This window comes from Electrophorus electricus, chromosome 5, assembly GCF_041902795.1.
Source record: "Electrophorus electricus isolate QZ-2024a chromosome 5, ASM4190279v1, whole genome shotgun sequence".
Lineage (NCBI taxonomy): Eukaryota > Metazoa > Chordata > Actinopteri > Gymnotiformes > Gymnotidae > Electrophorus > Electrophorus electricus.
Window position 1 is genome coordinate 1,425,001 of NC_137501.1, and position 26,352 is coordinate 1,451,352.

The 26,352-nt window shown below is 48.9% G+C and overlaps 3 protein-coding genes and 2 long non-coding RNA genes across 22 annotated transcripts in view; 2 read left to right on the forward strand and 3 right to left on the reverse strand.

Moving 5' to 3' along the window:
• LOC145658011 (uncharacterized) overlaps positions 1-2,253 on the reverse strand; it is a 3,503-nt gene extending 1,250 nt beyond the window's left edge. Inside the window, exons 1-2 of the long non-coding RNA XR_014123944.1 lie at positions 2,078-2,253; positions 1-1,739 (exon numbers count right to left, since the gene is read on the reverse strand). The exon at positions 1-1,739 is cut by the window's left edge and continues 731 nt beyond it. This is a non-coding gene — a long non-coding RNA (uncharacterized LOC145658011). The remainder of the gene's footprint in view (positions 1,740-2,077) is intronic.
• Positions 1-7,619, forward strand: part of taok3a (TAO kinase 3a) — a 47,834-nt gene extending 40,215 nt beyond the window's left edge. For 15 of the 17 annotated variants that reach the window (XM_035529655.2, XM_035529657.2, XM_035529651.2 and 12 more), the window contains 5 exons: positions 1,297-1,533; positions 2,227-2,355; positions 2,928-3,131; positions 3,742-3,981; positions 4,437-5,771. In XM_035529655.2, coding sequence (XP_035385548.2) covers positions 1,297-1,533; positions 2,227-2,355; positions 2,928-3,131; positions 3,742-3,981; positions 4,437-5,438 — 1,812 coding nt within the window. In that variant the 3' untranslated portion in view covers positions 5,439-5,771. Of the gene's footprint in view, positions 1-1,296; positions 1,534-2,226; positions 2,356-2,927; positions 3,132-3,741; positions 3,982-4,436; positions 5,775-5,800; positions 5,984-6,299 lie in introns of those variants that run through there. The other 2 variants (XM_081714915.1, XM_081714916.1) reach the window with 2 other exon arrangements.
• On the reverse strand, positions 3,152-4,441 carry LOC145658012 (uncharacterized). The gene is made up of 2 exons (XR_014123945.1): positions 4,295-4,441; positions 3,152-4,133 (listed from the first exon to the last, which is right to left on the reverse strand). It is a non-coding gene; the product is annotated as an uncharacterized LOC145658012 (long non-coding RNA).
• On the reverse strand, positions 7,491-9,788 carry pebp1 (phosphatidylethanolamine binding protein 1). The gene is made up of 4 exons (XM_027026073.3): positions 9,590-9,788; positions 8,907-9,016; positions 8,225-8,325; positions 7,491-8,017 (listed from the first exon to the last, which is right to left on the reverse strand). The coding sequence occupies exons 1-4, from the start codon at positions 9,722-9,724 to the stop codon at positions 7,800-7,802; spliced, it is 564 nt and encodes a 187-aa protein (XP_026881874.1). The 5' UTR covers positions 9,725-9,788; the 3' UTR covers positions 7,491-7,799.
• A 448-nt stretch (positions 9,789-10,236) lies between these two features.
• On the forward strand, positions 10,237-22,637 carry txnrd2.2 (thioredoxin reductase 2, tandem duplicate 2). Of its 2 annotated transcripts, none has more exons than XM_035529747.2 (17): positions 10,237-10,387; positions 10,535-10,600; positions 10,876-10,932; positions 11,064-11,208; positions 11,805-11,879; positions 11,962-12,040; positions 12,193-12,255; positions 12,569-12,639; positions 14,053-14,072; positions 14,299-14,390; positions 14,892-15,075; positions 18,353-18,489; positions 18,850-18,945; positions 19,061-19,153; positions 19,718-19,789; positions 19,890-19,987; positions 20,505-22,637. In XM_035529747.2, the coding sequence occupies exons 1-17, from the start codon at positions 10,306-10,308 to the stop codon at positions 20,626-20,628; spliced, it is 1,554 nt and encodes a 517-aa protein (XP_035385640.1). In that variant the 5' UTR covers positions 10,237-10,305; the 3' UTR covers positions 20,629-22,637. The 2 variants fall into 2 exon arrangements, with proteins under 2 accessions (XP_035385640.1, XP_081571043.1); XM_081714917.1 differs by having other exon boundaries at positions 20,124-20,594.
• Positions 22,638-26,352: the final 3,715 nt, after the last annotated feature.

Genomic DNA, 26,352 nt, shown 5'->3' on the forward strand with positions numbered 1-26,352 from the left:
AGTAAATATACTGGCACTCAAAACCATATCCGAGGTGTTGGGAGAAAAAATATCGTGATATCAAATGTCAAACATTGCTCTGTTCAGTGGGGCAAATAACTACGTTTGGTGTTGTATTTAGTGCTGTCGTTCCAAATAGATCTGCTCAGGGAAAAGTTCAGTTTCATCTGATTAGAGTCGGGTTAAGATTCCAGTCGCTTCTTCTGGTCCCTTGTGATCTGTTCACCTCAGCCCAATATTCCACCCAGCCTGCAGTTGCCCCTGGCAGGCACCTGGGGTGGGGCAGTGGAGGGCATTTGGGCAGAACGGGAGGGGATTGGTGTGTGCGGGTACAGTGGCTTTATTGATGCGCTGAGCATGCGCCTCATGTGACTGGCCTACTAAACGCAGCTTAGCCGGGTACGGACCCAAGCCCGTGTGAGGGCCTTTTATACACATCACACACCTGCCTCAGCTGGGAGAGAGGGCAGTGTTCTCACACACACACACACACACACACACACACACACACACGAATGGCATCTCCCCCCCCCCCCCCTTCTCTCTCTCTCTCTCTCTCTCTCTCTCTCTCTCTCTCTCTCTCTCTCTCTCTCTCTCTCTCTATGTGTGGACTCTCTGGAGCGCTGTAGGATGTAGCTCAGGTCTGTTTTCTATGTTCCCACGGGTCTTTGACTTTGCCAACATGTTTGGCGTCCGGAGCTCAGGTGGAAGTTATGAGAAACTGGGCGAGCACTATGACCTGGACGCGCACTTCTTCCAGGTTGGTGAGAGTTATTTGAGAGGAACTAAGGGCGGGTTTTACTGAGGTTGCTGAATGCTGTGGTTATGTGGGGACCCGGTCTGAGGAGAACGTCTTTGTAGCTTTGAGTCAGGCAAAATTAGGACTTGGAGACTCAGAGTTCCAGAGATATTAAACCTAGACATGGATTTGCGTAAACTGTGGATTTTCAAATGAAGGATAACCCACCTGTTCTTGTCTCTCTGGCATGGAGTTTGAATGTCTTTGATTGTTGTTTATGTCTTCGATGTGATGTAAATACGCTTGTGTTTCTCAAATTGTTCCAAAAATTTCACTTGTCTTTAACCCCAACCGCCCCCCCAACCACACACACACAGAGCTGAGGTGAGCTTCTGCTCCTGGGACAAACTTCTGTACTGTGTTTGAGTATCAGTCTGACACTCCTGTCATAAAACATTGCAATATTTGATCCTTAGGAATATTGCCCCAGCCCTGCACCGAGGGACTGAGTAACAGCTCAAGACACGGATATGACTCTTCCGTTGCTTTCCCGTCAGGTGACGCGTCAGATCCATGAGCACGAGCAGGAGAATGAGCTCCGGGAGCAGATGTCCGGATACAAGCGCATGCGGCGTCAGCACCAGAAACAGCTCATCGCCCTGGAAAACAAGCTGAAGGCCGAGATGGACGAGCACAGACTGAAGCTCCAGAAAGAGGTGGAGACCCAGGCCAACAATGCCTACATCGAACTGGAGAAGCTCGCCAAGAAACATGTCATGCACATGGACAGAGAGGTGTGTGTGGGTGAGATGTAATACAAGGGCGTTCTCTGATGTACCAGACTCTATAACACTAACTGACCAATCACCAGCAATCATTAACCTTCTAATGTTTGCCCTCGACTTTAATACGCATTTGTACCACCAGGGACTCGTCAAACCACTGGCGGGAGAAATTGTGGGGGTGGGGCTGCAGGAACGTGATGTCACTGTTGCGGGTCCTGAATGAGATGCAAAAAAAAAAAAAAAAAAAAGGGCCAGGGGTCAAATGAACAGTCAGCGTGCGAGATATGTTAACCGCCTCTTGTTAATTATTCATGATGCATTCAACATGGTAATTCATGATAATTATTCATGAGCTAATGGGGAGGTAATGGAGAACGAATGGGGTTCTCAGTAAAAATGTGGCACTGTTTTTGTATAATATTTAAAACATGTTTTCCCATCTTTAACAAAAACCTGACATGTCTGGGTAATTTTTACTGTGAAAACAAGAATGTGTGGACTTTAAAATGAAGTACTGCCCGTGTTAGCAACTCTCGAACTCTTAAGAGAATACCTCCCGGGTGTAGGACATGCTGGCATCGCCATGATCGTTCAGTTGCGTTGAAGCCAGGTGTCACTCCTTGACGAGGCTGCTCGTGTGGTGCGATCCGTAACGCGTCGTTGATCGCTGAGGTTCTTCTCTGGCGTTTTCGTGGTTTACAGACGAAGACGGCTGCAGCCGATGAGAAGAAATACCAGCAGCAGATCTTGACGCAGCAGAAGAAGGAACTCACCACCTTCCTGGACAACCAGAAGAAACAGTACAAGCTCTGCAAGGAGAAGATCAAAGAGGTATTTCTCCACCCCTTCCGCAACAGGAAGGGCCAGGGACGTGTTTTTGGGGGTGAACGCTTTAATTAGGATCTAAAGGACATCATGGTTGGTCTTTATGTAGCCATTCACTAACCTGTGTTACTGCCTACAGGTTTAGAGGCAATTTAAATGATAAATTATTCATGTTTTCTTGGATTAAGCCTAATCTTGGACTAAATGTCTTTGTTTGGATTAGGACTAATCTTGGTCTAGGAAATGGTCCCTTAGTGTTAACCCATTATCTACCGAGTTAATAAAACTGGGAACTGTGAAACAAACAGGAGATCCATGTCAGCTCCACTGGGATTACGTAGTTTGGGGATTTATTCCTAACTTCTGATTCCTAATCCCAGCCTTGAACCCCACTCTAGTTTTAGGGGGAAAAATCCAAACATAACAAAGACCCCTGAACTGTTTTTCTCATAACAGCTACATCATTATTTATCTCCAGTCATGATAATCTGCATGTCCAACTTCAACCACACTTTTTAACCCTCTGTCTCCATCAATGTGTCTGTCTCTCTGTCCATCTCCCTGTCTGTTTGCCAAAGGAGATGAATGAGGACCACAGCACCCCTAAGAAGGAGAAACAGGAGCGTCTGTCGAAGCACAAGGAGAACATCCAGCACACGCAGGCCGAGGAGGAGGCGCAGCTCCTGGGCCAGCAGCGCAGCTTCTGCGACCGCAACGTCAGAGCCTTCAAACGCAAGGTCATGACCAAGAGGCACGAGTTTGAGCAGGAGCAGATGAGAGAGGTACGCAAGGAGGAAAAATGGACTTTTAGAGGACTTTTATTTTGAAATGGCATGTAGGACATTCTAAATTAGTTGTAGTTCTGTGACGTGAGCTGTTGACTGAAGCTCGCCCTGGGGTCTGTAATGCAGCTCTCCCTGGTGTTTCTGATTGAGCCATTTAAAGCTTTGGTTTCATCTGGAACGCTGATTACTACTGTTTCAGATGTAGACATTCTACAGATGGGGATATTGACCCATGCACAGTGGTCATATGCTTGGGAAAAACATCTGACACACACACACACACACACACACACACACACACACACACACCCTTCTAACTGAACTAACGGTTTTTGTCCTTAAGCCTTCGGTTTTGTCTTTAGGTTAGACCTGTCTTGGTCATGGTCTGTCTTTTCACAGGCTAAAGAGGAAGTCAATGATATTTAAAAAACTATGGAAAGATAATAACAAGAACAACTTGTTTTTTTCACTTATCAAATCACTTTTTAAATGGTTTCTACTACTAATATTAATATCAACAATAATAGTAAGTGAAAATAGTCAGGGGGGTGGGGGGGATGGAGTCACTAAAATCAGGTAAAACTTTTTGTTGCATCTCGTCCCCCAGGAGCTGAACAAGAAAAAGACCCAGAAGGAGATGGAGCATGCTCTGCTGATCAGGCATGACGAGTCGAGCCAGGAGCTGGAGTACCGGCAGCTGAAGACTCTGCAGCGGCTGCGCATGGACCTGATCCGTCTGCAGCATCAGACCGAGCTGGAGAACCAGATTGAGTACAACAACCGGCGGGAGAGAGAGCTGCACCGCAAACATGTGCTGGAGCTCCGACAGCAGCCCAAGAACCTGAAGGTAGCGCCTCCACCCAGACATTCTCACGCGCCTCCACCCAGACCCTTGCACTGCATGATGGGGTGGCACCACACTGCACCGTTTTGTTAATCAGTGTTGTGTATTTTGTCCATTGCTGACCCAATAGTAGGTCACGATATAGAAGGTAGAGCCTGTAACCAATCAATGAAAATGTTGTGTTGAATCACACTGACCCCTCAGACCAGAGATCTTCTGATGATGATCTAACAAACTTAAATAACAAACATAAAAACTTGGGTTAGAATAATGTAGATCTTTGTGTAATGGAGTGTTTGAGAAGTTCTTGACGAACCGATGGCTGGTCCACTGGGCCCTGAATGTCAGGTGTTTGTTGGGGAATGTTGGACTGCAGTGTTCTCTTTTCTGGAACATTCTAGTACTATGCTCATTTTCCCAAGCGTTGTGACCTCTGACCTCTGGTCCTCCTCCGGCAGGCCATGGAGCTGCAGATCAAGAAGCAGTTCCAGGACACGTGTAAGGTGCAGACCAAACAGTACAAGGCGTTGCGTCAGCACCAGCTGGAGGTGACGTCGCGGGGCGAGCACAAGGCTGTTCTCAAGTCCCTGAAGGACGAGCAGACACGCAAGCTGGCCATCCTCGCCGAGCAGTACGAGCAGAGCATCAATGAGATGATGGCGTCGCAGGCGGTGGGCGCGCCCGTCACACTCCATGCCACACCCCACGCGCCCGTCACACTCCATGCCACACCCCACGCGCCCGTCACACTCCATGCCACACGCCACATGCCCGTCACACTCCATGCCACACGCCACACGCCCGTCACACACCCGTCACACTCCATGCCACACCCCACGCGCCCGTCACACACCCGTCACACTCCATGCCACACGCCACATGCCCGTCACACTCCATGCCACATGCCACGCGCCCGTCACACACCCGTCACACTACATGCCACACGCCACATGCCCGTCACACTCCATGCCACACGCCACGCGCCCGTCACACGCCTGTCACACTCCATGCCACACGCCACATGCCCGTCACACTCCATGCCACGCGCCCGCCACGCGCCCGTCACACTCCATGCCACACGCCACGCGCCCGTCACACGCCCGTCACACTCCATGCCACACGCCACATGCCCGTCACATGCCCGTGACACTCCATGCCACACGCCCGTCACGCGTCCGTCACACTCCATGCCACGCGCCCGTCACACTCCATGCCACGCGCCCGTCACACTCCATGCCACACGCCCGTCACACTCCCCTCACACTCCATGCCACACGCCTGTCACACATCCGTCACACTCCATGCTACACGCCACGCACCCGTCACACTCCGTGGCCGTCACACTCCATGCCACACGCCACATGCCCGTCACACATCCGTCATACTCTACATGCTCATCACACTCTACTACACTTTTTTTACTTCAAGTTAATTTCTTGTTTTATTTGGACCCTGGGTGAACTGTGCTCGTATGTCGTGCAGTCATGCTGTCTACCGTCATCAGGCCTTAAGTCCGCCTGCGAGTATTTAGTGTGAGAGGTACAGCTGTGGCCCACGTTAGCAACCTGCCTCACTGCCTTACGACTGGAGGCATCGCAGAAGAGGAAATTTGAAAATTTCATCACTTGATTCTGACTTGTGGCTGTAACTGATGGACCGGTACCAGGTTCTGGCTCTGTGTACTGAGTTCTGAGGAAGGTTTTACATGGTGAACTTCTATTTTGGACTTTCAGTATGTTCTGTCAGTACACAGCTCATTAGGAACAGCCGATAACCGTGTTGGATATTTATTTGTGCCTTAATGTTGTGTTTGCGCGCATAGCTACGTCTGGATGAAGCCCAGGAGGCTGAATGTCAGGCTCTGCGTCATCAGCTCCAGCAGGAGATGGAGCTCCTGAACGCCTACCAGAGTAAGATCAAGATGCAGACGGAGGCCCAGCACGAGCGCGAGCAGCAGAAACTGGAGCAGAAAGTCTCACTGCGCAGGACCCACCTGGAACAGAAGGTGTCTCCTCACCCTCTCATCCCCTCACCACTACCCTACTACTACAATACCTTGTTTTCATTTGTTGATTATTTCCATAACATTAAGGACAAACCTAATTATACAGTACATTGTAAAACAACTTCATACTGCCTGTATGTGCAGAGATGTTCGTGTGTGTATAAAGTACAATATTGTGCAGAGTGATGGAGAATATTCTGATCTGCGCATAGGTGTGTGTGTGTGAGAGAAGGTAAATCGAAAGCTAACCGATTAACACACACACTGCATGTTTGTCTCTGCCCGATCGTGTTTTGACGCGTGGCGTGTCCGGTAGATTGAGGAGGAGCTGGCTTCTCTTCAGAAGGAGCGCACGGACCGAATCAAGCACCTTTTGGAGCGGCAGGAGCGGGAGATGGGTGCCTTCCACATGGAGAGCTTGCGTTTGGGATTTGGGAATCTGGCCGTGCCGGACTACGCTAAAGACGACTATAGATGAGACGCCAGAACAGGAAAACCAAGCCCAGGTCTCCGGTCACCTTCTCTCCGAAGGATTCCCTGCTGTTTCGTCACTTCCCACAGACCCTCACACCGCTGGAACGCTCTCTGTCCAGGCCACCTGCAACAGCACACCTTCTCAGTCATGTCTCAAGATTACATGCTGGATAACTTGGTGGTCTTTTTAAAATACATCTATATATAAGTATTATATATAAGAAAATGAAAATGTCACAGTGTTGGTCGGTGATTTTTCTTGTGCTATGATAACACTTGATGTAATTGAAATTGACAAAGTTAGAGAGAAGTAAAAGCAACGTGTGCGTGTGCTGGACGGGAGGGTTTCGTTGCTGTTATTCGTCCCAGAATCCTCTGGTGTTTCCAAAGGGAGGGGCAGTGTTTGTAGATTTATCCCCTATTGGATAAAGCACCGCTGAGTTTCTCCGTTTGGTATGTAGTCATCCGACAAAACAAACCAGCACACATACACGCGCGCACGCACACGTACTCACCTTTTGACACAATGAACAAATTCGATGAGTTTAAATGTCACCTAGATGTACGTACGTGCTGGTTGAATCTGTGTGTGAGGTTCTTGCGTCCACTGAACCAGATTTCTGAGGAGCTCCCCACTGCAGGCCCGTGTGCGTGTGAATAATACATCTGTGAATCTTTAACTCCTGCTACTGGCACAGAGCACTCTTAGGTAAGGGGAGATGTATTTTGTGTGTAGAAGGCTTTATGGAAAACTTTTAATTATTTTCCTATTGTATTTTAACTGGACAAAAAGATTTTTTTAACGATAAACAGATCATCCTCTTCCTGTGTTTGAAGGCTGCCATTTCCAGTTGTTTTACTTCCTTGGGCCGTGTACTTTTCTTTTCCCAAGAATCAAAAATCCTGTGAATAAAATTCCTTTACTGGTTGCATGCACTTTAAATTTTTTTCCCCCCCCGTTAAAGAAAAGCATGAGTTCTGTCAAATGCTTTTAATTATATTTGTAAATAAAGTGCTCACCACACAAGTGCAGTATTTTGGCAAAGTCTGGCTATATTCTCATCAGGAATACCATTTCCCAAAATTCCTTAAAGATACTACATTAAATCCATCACATTAACATCATGGTGCAATTAATGGGGGGGGGGGTGCAGTGAAAGAAGAGACAAGACCAGTTTTGTTTTGAGACAGCAGAGATCAATATGCAAATGTATCGTCTGCGTGAAACTGGTCGGTGAAACACTGTGGCTCTGTTCTGACCAGGTGGTTGGTGGTCAGATTGGAAGCGGAGCTCACCCCGTTGAGCTGCGTTCAGCCACACCGCTGTGCCAAACGTTCCCGTCTATTTCCCGCTCAGCTGCTCGTACAGTCTGGGCACGTAGTTGTCCCACTCCGCCTGGTAGCACGTGCCGGCCACGGGGCAGCCCAGGCCGTACTTTTTGCGGAAGTTCAGGATCTTGAATTTTCCGCGGTGCTCGCCGGAGCAGTTGGTTAGCACGCGCTCGGTGCAGCTGATGGAGCCCGGCTGTTCGTACACCAGCCACACGTAGCGATGAAGGCCTGAGGAGGAGGAAGAGTTACCCTACTCGTCACAAACATGAACACGATCCACGTCTGTCACCGCTGTGTTTCAATCCCGCCTCAGGAATACGGATTCCTGCTCAGAGAGGCTCGGAGCGTCCGGACTGGATCTCCACACAGTTCCCACCAGTAGCTACACTGGAACAGAATTTAAATTGTTTTCCAAAGTAAGTGAAAAGGTCATACCAGTTCCTTTTGGGGGACCAGATCCAACGTAGTCGGACATGACGCATCCACTGGAGATATCGTTCCCCTTCATATTAACCACCAGGAAGTGGTGCCATTCCCTAGGGATCAGAGTGCAGTGGAATAAATCCACATACAGAAACAGAGTCGATTAGCAGAGTTTTAGGCTCCTCCTAAACTCCTAAAGTTGCTTCTCATAAACACTTTAGAGGAGGGGGGGGACCTTTTAGCTATTTTATTGGGTGATGTTTTTATTCACTAGGGCTTCTTGGTGCTTTTAATAGGTGTACAGTTACAGACTGGAGCTCATTTACCATCATGCACTGGTGTTAAGTCACTCTCTAAGGTACTGGACTGGCCACCGGAAGATTGCTGGTTCAAGTCTCACTACCAAGGTGCCACTGTTGGGTCCCTGAGCAAGACCCTCAATTACTAAAACTGTTAATTTGTAAGTCGCTTTGGATAAAAGTGTCAGACAAATGCTGCAAATGTTCCGGTGTCGGTGCTGCGTGGGGCCGCGTGAGCGCTGCTGAGTCACTGACCCTTGACAGGAGCGCTTGAAAATGGCTCGCGCATGTTCATTATCATGACGCAATCTCTTAGCTGCAGATTTATAACTGTACCAGTGCATGTCAAAAAAACAAAAAAGTTTTGCCAACATTTGTTAATGTTAGCAGCCTACCGGAACTTGGGGTCTTTCCTGCTGGGAGCGTCCGGGTCGGTCATGGCCAAAGTGTACAGCTTACTGGAGTCGCAACCCTCCCACTCAATCGACGTGGGTCGGTTCTGCACCTGGAATGTTAAACTGATCGCATTCAGACCGCCAATATACACAGTAAACTAATGTTCACACATGAAACACACTAGCTGAGAGAATGCGCACGGTGCACGCCCGACTGTCTTTGACGGTGTAGAACTGACGCAACCCTAGAACCGGGCCACCGTGCTGGCGCGCACGCGGGACTGCGGGAGCGCGACACAGCTAATTTTAATGCGTCATCACAGCTGTCATTTCAGTGACTACGCAGCCACACGCGGTTAAATCCACTTAAAACGGGCCATTATAGTTAATCTGGGATAACGAAACGTGATCGTCTTAACCCACACACACACACGTAAATTAATCCTGCAGGCGCGCGCTTGCGGTCTGCAATTACGTCACGGTTGGCCGAACGAGTTTATGCAGGAACCATCAAGTTTTATCGCGGTCGGAAAGCGGCGCACAATTTAACCGGCGCTAAATATCACGGAAGCCACATCGGCCAGATCGTGCGCCGCTGCACGGTTACCCAGCCTCGCCACGCTCGCGCGGGATAACGGCCAGCCGTGCGTTCTGCACGCAGTGCTCGTGCACGGGGCTCCCACCTGGGTCGGGGTGAGAACCTTCCCCAGCTCGTCCACTTCCAGCGGACCGTATTTAACGGCGAGCGCCCGCGCCGGTTGCTCTTCCACGTCCGTAAGGCAGAGCTGCCCATTCCACTGGCTCACGTCCACCGGCATGTTTAACGGGCACGCACGAAGCCGCTGCACAAAGACGTCTCGCTCTGCTGCGTCACGAAATGACTAACCATTAGCGACTGCCGTCCCGATGGTGATTGGCCACCTGGACCGTCAATCCACACAGCGCCTCCGTGAACCCGCCCACTGCTTTAAGTGAGTTTGGACGCTAGGGGGCGCACGGCAACCAGACATACGCAGGATTGTGAAAAAAACCAAACGCAAAAGTGATTTGCATGCGCGCAAACAGGAAAAAAAATTGCAATCGAGGTATAAAAACATATACATATCTCAATTACTTCATGCAATATACACAAAATAAACGCAATGGCCTGGGAGACTTTATAATAATGTTATAGAAAATTCGGATATACAAAGTGCAAAGTTCATCTTTTATTACAGACTTCTGTAATTATAATCATAATTATTATTAATAATTTATTATTATTAATAATTATTAATAATCATTCTAATCATAATTATTATGACACTTCTGCGTTCATTGTCCTACAAAGGAAAGGAACTTGAGCAGGCATCTCGTAGGACACCTTTTAAGCTTGACAGGGGTCCTTCAGACTGCCGACATGGCTGCCTTCCGCAGAGGCTGTGCGCGCTGGCAGCAGGTGCGCTTCCTCGGCGCTCGCGCACCCGGGAGGACTTTCGCAGGTAAGTCCGTCGCGTGTATTTGAGGGGATGAACACCAAACCCCGCCGTTATGGCTCTGCGGTCTGCGTGGCAGCAGGCGGAGGCGCGTGCACGCTGGTTAACTAACAGGCGGCGCGAGCGCTGCAGTGACTCCTTCCTCTGCTGCAGGGACGCACCACTACGATCTCGTGGTTATTGGCGGCGGTTCTGGAGGCTTGGCGTGTTCCAGAGAAGGTAAGACGTCACTACCTCACGTTTAACCCCATGAGCCGAGGTTGTAGGACCTTCACTGTCTTGCTTTATCTATAGAAAATTGTAGTGAAGTACACAATTTCCAGACAAACAGGGCGTTTCAGACAGGGGTCCTTCATCAGCTTTGCAAGCAAAGTGCTTCTGAATTAGTAGTAGGAGAAGCCAGGTTTTATTTATATATATATATATATATATATATATTTAGTTTTACCTGTTAATCTGCAAACTGTTTACCAGAAAATGTCCTTGTCTTACAGCAGCCCAGTTGGGACAAAAAGTGGCCGTTTTGGACCATGTCCAACCTTCAGCGAGAGGTGCAGTGTCTCCCACGTGGCCTCTGCCGTTAACTTCTGATTACATGATGCACGTGCTCAGGCTGGATCTTTAAACATGTTCATGAAAGCGGGTGTGTGTTTCTGCAAGCGTTTCCCTCTTCACCCTCCAGGCACGGCGTGGGGTCTCGGCGGTACTTGCGTGAACGTCGGCTGCATTCCCAAGAAGCTCATGCACCAGGCTGCACTGCTGGGTGTTGCCATGGACGATGCTGGGAAGTTTGGCTGGAGCATCCCTGGACCAGTGTCACATGACTGGTGGGTGTGGCTTAGAATGGAGTCAGCGCAGGCACATTTCTGCTGTCATGTACCACAGTGCAGTGACATGACGTCTCTAATCATCAATAGAATTTGGCTTATAGAGAGTTGTGAGCCAATTCTAATCAATCAACTGATGAATAGATAGAAGTTCAGTGATGTTGTAAAGTTTGAACCTTAGTCAGTGTTACCAGACTCATGACTGGTGCAATGGGGTTTGTATTTCTTTGTTTTTTCAGTAAACTATTTCTCATTAGCACCATCTGGTGGTACTAAAAGGACTTGTCCTTATTTACAGCATTTAGCTGACGCTTTTATCCAAAGCGACTTACAATTATGACTGAGTACAACTTGAGTAATTGAGGGTTAAGGGTCTTGTTCAGGGGTCCAACAGTGGCAACTTGGCAGTGGTGGGACTTGAACTGGCAACCTTCTGATTACTAGACAAATACCTTAACCACTGAGACACCACTGCAGTGTTGACGACTCTGTAGTGTAGTAGATGTATTTGCTTTAGTGTGTGATTTTACTGATGCTGTGGAGCTGTGAAACAGTAAAGCATGAGGCGTGTATGTGCGTGTGTGTCTCTGCTCTAGGTCCACTCTAGCACAAGCTGTGCAGAACTACGTGAAGTCCCTGAACTGGGGACACAGGGTTCAGCTACAGGACAGGTGAGACACACACTCAGACACTGAACACCCGTACACACACTCCTGCTCAGTAGCTCATCTCCACGTGTCCTTGTTTGAGTAGGAAGGTGAAGTACTTCAACACGAGAGGCAGTCTGCTCGACAGACACACCGTCAGAGGCCTGGATGCCAAAGGAACGGAGGTAACAGCGAAGAGTCTGTGGAGATAATGCCTGTCCTTCTCTCTCCCTCCCTGACCCTGGCCTGTGCGAAGGCTGAAGGGAGGACAGGGTGTGTGTGCGTGTGTGTGTGAGTGGGAGAGCTGAGGTATTTGCCTTGTTTGTTTTGTTCCCAGATGACTCTGACAGCCAGGAACATCGTAATAGCCACTGGTGGACGACCCAGATACCCCACGCATGTGAGATACTGTACCCAGGAATGTGTGTGTATGTGGCCTGACCTTGCTCTTAGCAGACACTCGGAGGACAGTTGCTGATAATTTTAGCTGCCCCTGTTTGAGGATGTCTGTGTGTTTAATTACTTCTGTTCAGTGTTCAGTAGCCACAGCCTGATAAATGCCTGTGATAGACAGATTTTTTTCCCTTTTCTTCCTGCTTGTCCTCCCCCGTGTGTGAGGCCAGGCCAGGGTAACCGGGGCTAGAACTCATTATCCGGTGTTCACTGACGGTCAGATAAGGCTCCGCCAGCTCACGTTAGCTTTTCTGCGGCAGGTCCCTGGAGCACGGGAGTTTGGCATCACCAGCGATGACCTCTTCTGGCTCAAAGAGTCTCCCGGTAAAACGTGCGTGAGCCGTCTGCTTATCTGGTTACCTGGTTACCTGGCTCCGTCCTCCTCGTGTTTCGCCATGTTGTAGTCCATCTCTGCTCTTCTGATCTGTTCCGTTCTAGTCAGAGCTGGTGAGAGACACACTGGTTCTAGTCTGGCCTATTCCATCATGTCCTGTCCTGCCCTTTCTGTTCTAAATGCAAATGTGTTCTGGTCTGTATAAATACGCAGAGAAGGGTGTCATGGGTAAGTGTAGGCCCGCACAGTCATGCACACGTCTGAAATCATACGCACCGACGTGCACTCCACCAAAATCTCAACTACATGTTGGCAGAGTGTGTCAGGTCATCACTGATTGGCTGTCCAGTAGTGTCACTGGTCATGAGACCCAAGCGATACTCCACCTGGACCGGAACACAACAGTACGCAGTGTGAGGATCTGCTAGCAGGGTTGGACACACACACACACACACACACACACACACACCTACCTTCAGCCTGACAGCCTTCAAAATATGAAAGGAATAATGAAGTCTGGGAGAGAAACGGAACCGACTGTGGGCAAAAATCCACCTGAGAGCGAGACTTTCTTCATCTGTCCGTTGATACGTGTGACACCCACACATTCCTGTTACACTAAAGTGTTAGCTCATGTCTGTGTGCATGTCTGCGTGTGACACCCACGTGTTTGCAGATGCAGTCACACGTTTATTAAGTAAAAACCAGCTTCGTGTGTTTTTTACACGCACATACGCACGCACGCTGGCGCTGAGCGTGCTGCTCCCCAAGCTGCTGTGGCTGCACTGGGTGGAGATGTCTGGTGTAGCGCTGGAGGGTGGAGCTGACAGACGCTCACCTGCATGGAGACACCGGCGGGCCCGTCGCTGAGTGACGGACAAGGTCGTCATGGAGACTGGCACACACGGGAGAGGAGGAGGGATAATGGAGGAAATGGAGAGGGGGAAGGGACAGATGAAAAGAGTGATGTGTGTTTTGGCAGTGGGGTGTTTGTGCTTTGGTATAATAATACCCTTTTATTTTTCTCCAACTCTTCCAACACACACACACACACACCATCTTCTCATCTATTCTCTGTGTTACCCATGTTTTGTTTTGTTTTTTTTAATCTAATCCTGTGAGTAGACAGTCGACAGTCTTTTAAATGTTATTTACATCATTTGTGATGAGATTTGTGAAATTTTCCTTAAAGATTGAGCTGGTTTAGTAAGAAGACAAACATTTGATTCAGTAAACTCTTTGTGTTGCTAACTCTCTCTCTCTCTCTCTCTCTCTCTCTCTCTCTCTCTCTCTCTCTCTCTCTCTCTCTCTCTCTCTCTCTCTCTCTCTCTCTCTCTCCCTCCCTCTCTCTCTCTCTCTGTCTCTCTCTATCACTTTGCCTCTCTCTCTCTCTCTCTCTCTCTCTCTCAGGCTAGTTGTTGGAGCCAGCTGTATCCTTCAGTACTTTAAGCTCCAGTCTGATTAGTGTCGGAGGAAAGCAGTACTGGCAGATGTTCATACATGCTTGGACTGAAGTTATGTTCGGAATATTTAACAAAGTGACATTTGCACTGGTCAAGTCGCATGGGCAGAATTTAAGCAGGATGGAGGATTGTGGAGCGAGTGTGTGTGTGTGAGAGAGACATTAGCTTGTGTGTTCCTGAGCATGTGCTGAAGATGTGGGATTGGAGTGTGCTGGTCTCCTCGCAGGCATTGGCCTGGACGCCTCTGTGATGGTGCGCAGTGTTGCCCTCCGTGGGTTTGATCAGGTATTGCACCTCAAACTGAAAACTTGTGTGGTTTCTCTGCTGTTTTAAGTCAGATCTGCTCCTGCACATTTCTGGACAGTGGAACATTTATACAGAATCCAATACTCTAAGATTTTGTGTGTGAAATCTTTTGTTGAAGAGCTTACAAATGTTTAAAAAAAAAAATCACAAATACAGTACCAATGAGATGTCTATCTTAAAAAACCCTGACTAGTTTCCCCGAGGTGGGTGGGTCGGTGTCTTCCAGTCTGTGTGAATGCACCCCCACCCAGAGATGAGACCTCCTTGGTCTTAACCCTGCCGTTACTATGGCTACACTCGCCAGGGTGCTGTGTGTACACAGGATGTTTGAGGTCATACCTGGTCACTCTTGCAGGTGCACCAGGAGTGATCTTTATACAGGCCTGTCTTGTAAGGGCTGTGATGTCCTGTGTCCCTTGTTAAATGTCTCGCGTATGGGACATTCCGTTCGCTCTGATTGGCTGCTTGCGTTTCCTGCAGCAAATGGCCCAGCTGGTGACGGGGCACATGGAGGCGCGTGGGACCCGGTTCCACTGGGGCTGCGTTCCCACATCAGTAGAGAAGCTTCCGTCTGGACTGCTGCAGGTGAAGTGGACGGAAGTGCGGAGCGACCTGGAGCGAGTGGAGCGGGAGGACACGTTCAGCTCTGTCCTGTGGGCCATAGGTGAGCCGAAACAACCTGACTGACCATGGGAAGGGTCGGGGTCAGAGAGAGGTCACGAAAGGAATACTGGAATTCCTGTAAAGGAATACATTTGCTTTTAGCCTTTATTTAGATTTATAGTTCAGTCACAACGGGAAACCTTCACGCAAGCTCATTCGGAACAGAGTAGACCAGTTGTGCTAAACAGAATGAAGTTTCAGTCTTGGGGAGAAGGTCAGGTTTAAATAACCCATGTCGGGCAGGGATGTTGGACATGTAAACTCTTCATGGTTTACCTGCAGCAGACCTTCTAACGTGTGAACGTGATTCAGCGGCTCGCAGAGGTGCGAGATGATCGTGGCGTGTTCTGCTCACGTGGTGCAACACGGGCTTCTCCAGCAGTCTGGATAAATTCACACGGCATAGACGTGGACCCGCCTGCTCGGCTGATGCCTCCGTGTTTTAATACACGCCAACCGCGCTGATCCGAGCTGGAATCTGAAGGTTTCCTTGCCAACTAACTGCTGTGCAAGGACTCTGACTTGGTGCAGGTGTCAGTGTTTGGTTGTTATGGTAACGCTGAAAGAATCTCTCTCTTCATCTGCAGTTTTGTTCAGGCTTCAGACTGCATCGTGTGTTGATGTAGATGGACGTGTTGAGGTGATCACCGTGTTTGGGGTTCAACCTTCAGCTTTAGAGACTCGTGAACTAGTACACTCACATGCACGCCCTCATTGCCATGTTCTGTTGCATGCATGCAAACGCGCGCACACCCACACACACCCTCACCCACACCCACTCACACTCTCTCTCTCTCATACCCACACCCACTCACACACTCTCTCTCTCTCTCTCTCTCTCTCTGAGATACACACGCGCACACCCACACACTCTCTCTCTCATATACACACACACACACACACACACACACACACACACACACACATATCCTCATGTGGAATCTTTCAGTCTTTTCCATTATTCTCTTGCATGCACGCGCACACACACAACTGCTGTGTCATCCTGCTGGGTCATCGGACTGAAGGCCATCACGTGTGTAAACACGGTAATAAAGTGTGAGTTGTGGTCACCAGGGGACGTGTGAATCCCGTGCCGTGTGGGACAGGATGCAGCCGGGTGAAGGCGCTCCGCTCGTTCCCGTCTTTGTTCTCTCTCTCCGGGCTTTCCTGACGATGCCCGATGCCCCGCTCCTCTCCGGAAAACCCTCCCAGAGCTGGAGTAACGTTTGTCTTTCTCCGTGTCCCCCATTGCGTGTCCTCACGGTCACTCTTCCCGTTCGTCCTGCCGCCCTCCGTCACAGTGGGAGGAGCTGAGCGATGTTTCCCTCGGCGCCGGCGAGGAAGAGGATGGTGATGCAGCAGAATAGAGAGGTGGCAGCCGGTCCTCCCTCTCCCTTTAAATGTAAAAAACCCCACTTCCCATTAATCTTTGAACCGTGCAGTGCCTTGTAAACTCCCTCCCTCCAATGCCTCCGACCCGACCAGGCAGGGTGCCTTCCTCTGGACTGTGCCCTTTCACAGGTGCCTGATGGAGGTCAGAAAGGGTCAGGGTTTCTCCTGTCCCAGCTGGGACTGCCCTCCCGCCCCTGGTGCAGGTGTGATGTGGAGGGGACGAGTCGTCCTGCCTTCCACGGTCCGGTTACATTTCCAGACCTGAAGGCTGGAGTGCTCAATGACCTTGACTTTCCCAGCGCAGGTAGTTCAGAAGCTCCCCAACAGGTTCAGGATTACAGATGTTCTAAAGTGTACAGATGTGTACAGATGTGTTGTATCATCACTGGTCAGGGGGTGTGGAAGGTGTGGGGGGGATCCGATCGGTACGCAAGCGACTGAAAACTGTGTGTGTGTCCTCTCTGCTGTTCTGAGGGTGTCCTTGCATGACTGTAGTCTAGGATGGTCCTGTGATCGGTCTTTGGAGTTTTTCTTGCTGTTGAGCTGTGGAACAAAGGCTGTCTTTCTCTGGAAGTACACAGAGGCGTGTGTGTGTGTGTGTGTGTGTGTGTGTGTGTGTGTGTGTGTGTGTGTGTGTGTGTGTGTGTGTGTGTGTGTGTGTGTGTGTGTGTGTGTGTGTGTGTGTGTGTGTGTGTGTGTGTGTGTGTATTCCCATGGTAGAAAGCCTGACTGAGGAAAAAGGATTCTCTCTCACACACACTTCAGACAGAGGTCCATTATCAGCTCTGCAGTGCTGTGGACCTGTGTCCAAAACCTCCTTCATCTACTCTCTGGAATCTTCTAGATGGTTTCTGTTCCTCTGGAAACTGTGATTCACTACAATTTTATACTGTATCTGTATCAGTTATTTGAGCTGAAGAAAGATTTTTCTTGCTTTAAGTTAACTGGGTTTCTTTAGTTGAATGTGCACCAGGTTTGTAAAAGTGTGTGTTATCTGTAAGAACACAAATATCAAATCAGACTCTATACACTCAGATTGGGGGCAAATTAAAGTGGGTCAGAACATTCCTGGCTTGTTGGGGGTGGGCGGGTTGACGGCTGGAGCTGAGCTGTTCTGGGCTTCAGACAGGAAGAGGGGTTTCTGAGCTTTGTTGTGCTTTTTGGCTGATATCAGTATGATGCCCCAGGGCTCTGCTGTTTCTCCACTGTTTATTGTGATACCCACTGAAGGAGAGAGGGAGGTGGGGAGAGGAGGTGGCTGTGGATAAGATGGGTGAGTGTTGACGGCTATCTCTCAGCCTTCTGACAGGAAGCGACATATATGACACCACAGGCCCCAGGTGGCTGATGGGATACACATCCTTGACTCCTCATTGCTCAGAGAGGCCCACAAACGCACCTTTTTATTTTATTTTTTTCTTTCTTTTTTTAAAATTGTTGGATAAGACACACAACACAAGTTTCTGCTGGAATTTTCAGCTGGCGGCTAAACACTGATTCAACATTCTCCACCAATCACCAACATTCTCCCACACCCCGACACTCTCCCACACCAACACTCTTTAACAAACTCCAACATTCTCCACCAAACACAACGATTCTTCATTGTAATGTTGGCAGGCGGTGTCATGACACTCAAAACTACTTACTCAAAACCAGTAAGCGTCGGAGGGTGTGAACACCGTCTGAGCAGTAGAGTCAGGTGTGCTGGATCACAACTCTGCAGGCCTGTAGATCTCCACAACTGCCCTTTGGGTCCCAGTTCTGGATCCCAGTTCCTGTCCCCTCCAGTGAGTGGTGCCAGTGTTGTGTTTGGCTCAGCTGGTGTTTGGGGGCGGGGCCTGCACTCCTCATTTCCTTCTAATTCAGTGCTGCTTTGACTGCAGGTCGAGTTCCAGAGACGACAGGCTTGAACCTGCCACAGGTCGGCGTGCAGCTACACCCGGACACGGGCAAGATCGTCGTGGCAACAGATGAGCGCACCACCGTGTCCAATGTGTACGCCATCGGCGACGTTGCGGAGGTAGGGAGGACCAGTTTCTACTGTGGAGCTAATTATGATCTGTCTTCTATACACACACACACACACTTGAGAGGTCATTGCTCTGATGTCAGCTCTGCTCTGCCAGTCAATCCCAGCAGCTGTTCTGGGACTGTTTCTTTCTCTCACACACACACACACACATTATAGTGGAGGTGTGCTGGATGTTCTCCCAGTACCACCCGGTTCCTCCTGGACTTTCCTCTGAGGTCTTGGCTTGCTCACTTGTGGGTGGAGCTATCTGTAAAGATGATTAGTGACAGTGTGACACAAATACATTTGAATAGATCTCGAAGGGTGTGTGTGTGGTCTCCAGTCAGTAGTTGTCTGTCTCTTCTCCAGGGTCGTCCTGAGCTCACACCCACAGCCGTTAAGGCGGGTAAACTCCTGGCCCGCAGGCTAGCAGGACAGTCCAATCAGCTCATGGACTACCACAGTGTGAGTTAACCACACACACACACACACTCGCTGCTTCCAGCACTCACAACTCTTTTGTTACTCTGTCACTCTTACTGTGTGTGTGTGTGTGTGTGTGTGTGTGTGTGTATTCTAGGTTCCTACTACAGTGTTTACTCCATTGGAATATGGCTGTGTAGGTCTGTCAGAAGAGTCAGCAGAGAGCAGATATGGCAAAGACAATATAGAGGTGTGTGTGTGTATATACAACTCTGTCTGTGTGTGAGCACGCATACATGTGTGACCCACACGCATGTACTTGTTTACACACACCCATTCCCTCACACACCTGCACATCTCGGAGAGGTGTGTTTCCCCAGGCTTTGACGGACAGGGAAATAGAAACTCTGACTGACACGCGCAGAAGCCGTTGACAGACGGGCGGCAATCAAAACCGCCGCCTCTCATTGGATCCTGCAGCTGTGCGACCAGGGCTGCCTGTGTCTGCACGCTCCTGGTTAAGTGTGTGACGACTCTGATGAAACGCGCGTTTCATTCTCACTCCCTTATCTGAGATGTAAGTGGAGGAAAAAATCATTTAAGAGGAGAGAAAAAAACCCAGAGAGGGAGCAGGACTCCCCACAGCAGGCAGGACTCTCTTCTGAAGACTGTTGGGGATGAGTCCCCACTTCATGGATCTAAGAGCTGCTGGGGTCTGAAAACATCCCGCTGGTGTGTGTGTATGGCAGGGGGGGGTGTACTGTAATGGGTGTTTATTTCATAAGCATGTGTGTGTTGCGTCCCGTGTGGACAGGTGTATCACGCCTTTTACAAACCACTGGAGTTCACCATTGCGGAGAGGGATGCTAGTCACTGCTACGTCAAGGTGAGCACAGAGCACCCAGTCACTGGGCGAGAAGAAAACTGCTGTATATATCTGGACCTGACAGGTTCCCCCCTCTCTCCCCCACCCCATCTTCTCCCAGGTGGTGTGTGATCGTGCAGGTGTGCAGCGTGTGCTGGGGCTGCATTTCACTGGGCCCAGTGCAGGTGAAGTGATTCAGGGCTTCGCTGTCAGCGTTAGGTGAGTGTGGTAACGCTACACGTCACCCTGTCACTGTTAGCGTTACTGTATTGCTGAGTAACGGTGTATACTAAGGCACTGTCAGTGTGGTGTTAGCTGGTATGTTATTTTGTAAGTGTTGGTGCCATTGTGACAGTGATCAGAGGATGAAGACGGAGTACAGAAATTCCGCTCTTCACTCAACGCAATCTGGATTCACTCCGCTCCGGAATTTCTTTTCCTACTCCTCACTCAAGTCAGAACGACACTCCTACTCCTAATATGTGTTAAAATATGAGATCATAACTTAACACATTGAAGTAAAACCCAATCCAGAAAGAAAGCTGATGTGTTTGACACACGTCACTAAAACCCACATGACTAGTGAAGTGTGTTTAGTGAGCTGAAGAAAAACCAGCAGCTTTTTGCAGAAATGTTTTTATCTAAAATTATTTTGACCATCAAACAACAATAACATTTAACTCCTGAGTTAGTCGAGATGCCCCCCTCTCCTGACAGCAGGCATGTGTTTTGGCAGGTGTGGTTTGACCTACGCCCAGCTACGAGACACCGTGGGCATCCACCCAACGTGTGCAGAGGAGCTGACCAAAATCCACATTACTAAGCGTTCCGGTCTAGATGCCACGGTAACTGGTTGCTGAGGTTAAGCCCCGCCCCTCCCTTCCACTACCCTGAGCAGACAGACCCTTCAGATGGAGGAAGTGATGTCGTCGTCGGACCTTCGTGACACATTCTGTGTTAGGATCTCACCTGTATTGTCCTCGTGGGGGTAGACGACCTCTGCACTCTCTCCGTCCCGCACGCAACCTGTCACTGCAGTGACCTCTCGCTTGGCTCTGGTGCTCGCGTTACGTCGTTACTGGGCTCCTGCTCTCAGGTGGCGGCATGTAGCTGCGATTTAAGGGGCGTTCACTGGCGTGGGCTGCAGCCACAGCGGCAGCTGGCAGGGCGGCGCTACCACTAAACAGGCCTCTGAGTCAGGACTAGGGCCCCATTCCGCTCTGCAGGGACAGATTCCGAAAGGTTTCCGAAGCGTTTTCTGTGAATATTGTTGTTTCTCCCGCTGTACTTCCTGCCCATTACTCATGCGCCACCGCTGACACTGATGGATGGGATAGGCCTGTCGCCACGGTGACACCACCCTGTTTCCCAGGGATGCAGACAAACACTCGGCGAGGAGCCTGTCAGTCAAATACGAAGGCCAGTCCTAGGCTGAGAGGGCGCTTGTTTGGACCTGGGTTACAGCCATTTCCCCCGGAGCACTGAGAGAATGTGGAGAGAAAACACACACGCGCACACTCATTCTGTTTCTCTCTGTCTTTGGGCTAATAGCCATACAGACTCCAGCAACCTGATCAGAGTTTGTGTTATTAACTACCTCTACCTGAAGGTGGCAGTATGAGTCTCCCTTTCTCCTCCTGTCTACACTGAGGTTGGACTAGCTGAGAAGCTGTGGGACGACCGTGAGCAGTTTAGTCATGAATTGTGAAGATAAAATGCAGAATTGAAGGTTTTATTGATGGCTGGCATTGTAGGTGTTGGAGCTGATGTTCTTTCCAGAAGATAAAGCTCATCTCTGGTCTGGTTGGCTGGCTGGGTCACCTCTTGTCTCCACAGGTACGGCAGTTTCACTGAGGTCTTACTTCAAAAAATCCACCCACGCTGTGATGACACAATGTGGAGCCTTCGGTTCGAAGCAGTGATGTCGTAATGGGTGCTTCACATATAACCAGTGATGTCATAATTGGCTCCTCAGTGGTGGAGGATGTCTTGGTAACTGCTCCTCATTGTGGTCTGAGCGTCTTTCCACAGCCGGTTTGGACTCTGTTAACGAGTCTGTCGGGGGAGGGGTGGCCCATTCACACTGGTCCTGTGTTCATGAAGCTCTGGACACTCTGAGCCATCGGAGTTGTTTTTTTTTTTTTCCCCCTGGATTTGATCTGCCTAGCCACTCTGATTAATGAGGTCCAAAGTGAAGTGACAAGTTGTCACGGAGATGTAGAGAAGCCTGGGCTACCAGGTTTATTTTTACCTAGAGAGAGCAGGAGAGAGAGCGAGGTCCTGTGTTCCTGTTTCAGGGATGACTGAAAAACCCTGACCCCAGTACACCGCCACCAACAGCTTGACTCATTCTTTCACAAACACACACACGCACAGAGAGAGACGGGGGTTGTCAAAAGAGTGTATCCAGCATCATGTTGTCAGAGTAAGTGAATACGCCCCTCTGCTAAGTGGAGTTTTGGTGGAAGAGATGTTTCCTGGGAAATGGAGTCCTGGAGGTTTTTAACTTGTAGCTCAGTGTGACTCAGGCTCAACAAAGAGAGTCATCGTTGTTTTTAAACGTTGACGTATGACAGACATGTACATGTAACCTCCAGGGTCCCTCAGACTGTAGCTTCATCTTGTAAACACACACACACACACACACACACACACACACACACACACACCCCATCTACACACTCTGAAGGGTCAGGTTCAACTTTCCAGGGGCCAGTTAATGATGACTTGCGCTAAAAGCCTTATTGGAAAGTGTAGGTCTGATGTCGTCTAGTGCCCAACTGTTTACTGTGTACATAGTGAAGGCTAATTTGATATAAAGCATTTGAATTGCATATGTTGTGTGAGGTAATAAATCATGAGAGTGTAATGACTTCTTGTTTTTTTTTCCTCCTTATCCTGATAGTGCTACTCTGTAAGCTCATCTCTTTGAGGAGGTCGTTCTGTCTGTGTGTGTGGGGTCAAAGGTGGAGAAGTGTGTGTGTGTGTGTGTGTGTGTGTGTGGGAGAAAGAGAAAGCGAGCTGAGTGAGTCTGCGTGTTTGTGTTTCTGCCAGAGAGAAGGAATTATTGTCGCAGTCCATGTAAGAGAGAATGAGTGCAAGAGTGTGTGTTTGGAAAAGAGGCTATGTGCTGGTGTTCCAACGTGTGTGTGTGTGGTCAGCTTCTCTCCCTCTTTGACCTCTCACTGTCTCCTGACAGGCTGTTCCATGCTGCTACCCTGCCAGTCAAACCCACACACCAATTGGCCAGATTCCCACAATCCTGCCTGTTTGTTTACTCAGGGCCGGGTCGCTAACAAACCGTGTCCCCCATTCCAAACCCACCTCCCACCTTTCTCCCGCTTTATCTGAGCTCGGAGCTTTTAACATTACGTCTGCCTTCAAAATGGAACAAATGTGGTTAAATCCGCCTGGAAACACACTGAGAAGAGCACGTCAACGTGTCAGGGTGTGTTCAGGACACGTTTCGCACCTTTAATCCGAACCATTGTGGGCTGACAGGAGTCCTCAGTGCGGAGAGTGCCGAGATTTTGAGATGGAAGGCCCCTATGGTCTTGAAGGGTGTGTGTGTGTGTGTGTGTGTGTGTGTGTGTGTGTGTGTCTGTGTGTGGGGGGATCAGGTCTGTGCTGGTTACACACACTGGCTTATGGGACCAAAGCCCTGCGAAAAGGTACAAATATCTGACTTGTGTAAACATTTGCCAAAAGACGACTGTGTTGCATAAAGGAGGATTATGGGTGCAGGGGACGTGAATGGGAGCCAATAATGTGCAGGTAGCTTAGTGGAGAGTGTTCATACACACCATCATACTGAGAGGCCTTCAGGGAGAGTGTGTGTGTGTGTGGGTGAGACTGGGAGCGTGCTCTCCCTCACACAAGAAGGCCTTGCCTTGACTGACGGGGCACTCTTGACTCTCTGTGAGCTTGTGTGTATGTGTGTGTGTGTGTGTGTGTGTGTGTGTGTGTGTGTGTGTGTGAGAGAGAGAACAGTGGGGTCAATGCTACAGCCAACCAACATGTTGTTATTATTAGGAAAGTGATGCATTTCAGCACTTTTTTTTAATGGAGTCTGTGTGTAGATGTGTCCCAGGCTCTGTATGTGCATTTAGTGTCTGCTTGCTAAGGCAGAGAGATTGAGATTTGCATGTTCTTATATTCGCGTGGTCATCTTTTACCTGGTTGTCAGTCAGCTACACCTTGGAACAGTGAGATTTGTTTTTGTTTGTTTGTTTCCTTTTTTCTTTTTACATCAGTTCTTTGTGTTATTTTCAAGTGTAAATTTAGTTTATAGTGTTGGGGGCCTGTTGAGACCAAACAAGTGGGGGTGGGTGTGTGCATTTTACTCAGACTCGGGCTTCTGTGTTGTGCAGAATTCATTTTTACTGTTTCAGTTCAATTCGGGTCAGAGCATGAATTATACAGTAACTATATTGTAACATTTACAGTTCTGGGTTTTATTTGTGTGTGTTCTATAGTTTTGTTTTTTAATCTTTCTAGTATTTTTGTTATTTACAAAGCTCAGACTATAGCAATGAATATTAACACTGACATTAGAAGGGTTCAAAGTTTCAAAACAAAATCATTTAAAAAATGGATAACAATTCATCACACTATTGACAGTGTTATTAGGGTATGTGCCCTACATTGAATGTTGTCTTTTAAACCGATCCAGGATCAGCTTCCATTACCTCTGAGTCTAATGTCAACCAAAATGAGACAAACCACAAAACAATCTGATTAGCAACTCTCGCCCACGGCCGTGTTCCTCAGTCTCTGTCCCTCAATGCCTGACTGTTGTGTTTTAATGCTCTTCACATACTGAAACAGGTTTGAGGGGGGGACACTAAAACCGTTCAGTGCTTTGGCCGTGCAGAGCTGAGACTGAAGACCGTTGATAAGCAGTGTCTCACACACGTGGCTTCCTCTTTCAGCGGTGAAGTCCTCACTGCCAAGAGCGTGGGTGTGTGGGAGGACGTGTACACACACACACCCCACCACAGCGAGCCAGGGGTCCATCCACACACACTCTGCAACGCCTCACTCACACACACTGGACTATCAGCATGAAGACCCAGATTCCCTCAAACACAAACACCGCTCCAGGAGATAGTGAGCAGCATGTTTCCAGGGATACCTGAAGTGTGTGGGGGCTAGTCTAACATGCGCACGCGCACACACACATGGTTTCCTTTGGTTCCATCTCCGCCAGTGGAGCTATGCTCGTGAAGAAAGGTCAGGAGAACTCTCCTCCAATAGGAGGCCTGGAGCACTGATATGGTCACATGGAGACACCCCCCCCCCACCCCAACATCCCACACTGGATTAGATGAGGGGTTAGTATTGTACAAATGAAACAATTCCACCGTAGTGAACATGAATCCCAGAGATCCTTCTGGAAGTTGAGAGGGAACCAGCCACTGTCGCTGGGCCTTGCCTCACCCTGCAGTCACTGTAATTTATCTTTAAAAAAAACAAAACAACCCACACCTGGAATATTTATTATTCAACAGCCAGTATGCCCCCTTTTTTATTTTAAATGTATTTTTATTTTTTATGTTGCATTAAAATCTTGAAAAAAGGGTGGTGGTGTCTCAGTGGTGAAGATAGTGGACTTGTAATCAGAAGGTTGCCAGTTCAAGTCCCACCGTTGCCACTGTTGGGCCCCTAAGCAAGACCCTTAACCCTCAATTACTCAAGTTGTGTTCAGTCATAAAACGTCTTAAATGTGTAAAATAAAATACAGGAAAAACTAACAAACAAGCCACCCTGAGGGTATAACGATGACCAGGGCCCAGGTGGAGCAGAACAGATACACTTTGTTATCTTCTTTTATTCTGCTAAATGATGAGCAGGAAACACCTAAAACATAACACCACCTAAAATGACATTTATGGTGAAATGTTTTGCAAGTGAAATTTCCTTCGGGACTTGTCTCTACTGTCCTGTGCTGGGTTACTACCCGGCGCTGGTTTCCTGTACTGGTCTACTGCCTTTGGTTTAACCATCATATCGTTTATCTGTGTACACATACTGGTTGCCTGCTACTCCTTCATATCAAATGTAGGACACATCCTGGAGAAACAATGTTCCCCTCCTCACTCAACACACGTGCGGAGCGACAAAAAACAAGGCCAGTAAAGCGGACTCCGACGGACCGGCCCCTGGAGCAGCTGCTTGCTCCTCGATGCAGTTGTCCTATTTGCAGCAGAAGCGCCGACAGCACCCGATGCCCTGATTTAATGCTGATGAGGACAGATGCTTGTCCGTGAAATCTGGAGCCCTGATCCCGCAGTGCTTCCACAGCACTCTCACTCCCCTGACAACCGGCGCAGGCTGGTGGAAACTTCCACGGCAGTAACTCATACATGGAAAGGCTGGGGCAGTGGTGTCTCACTGGTGAAGGTACTGGACTGGTATTCAGAAGGTTGTCAGTTCAAGCTCCACCCTTAAGCCTCAATTACTCAAGTTGTACTCAGTCATAAGTTGCATTGGATAAAAGCGTCAGCTAAATCTCATAAAATGTTTTTTGAAAAAAATAAATAAAGGGATAGTTTTAATCACAGCCACTCTAAAAAGAGCACTGC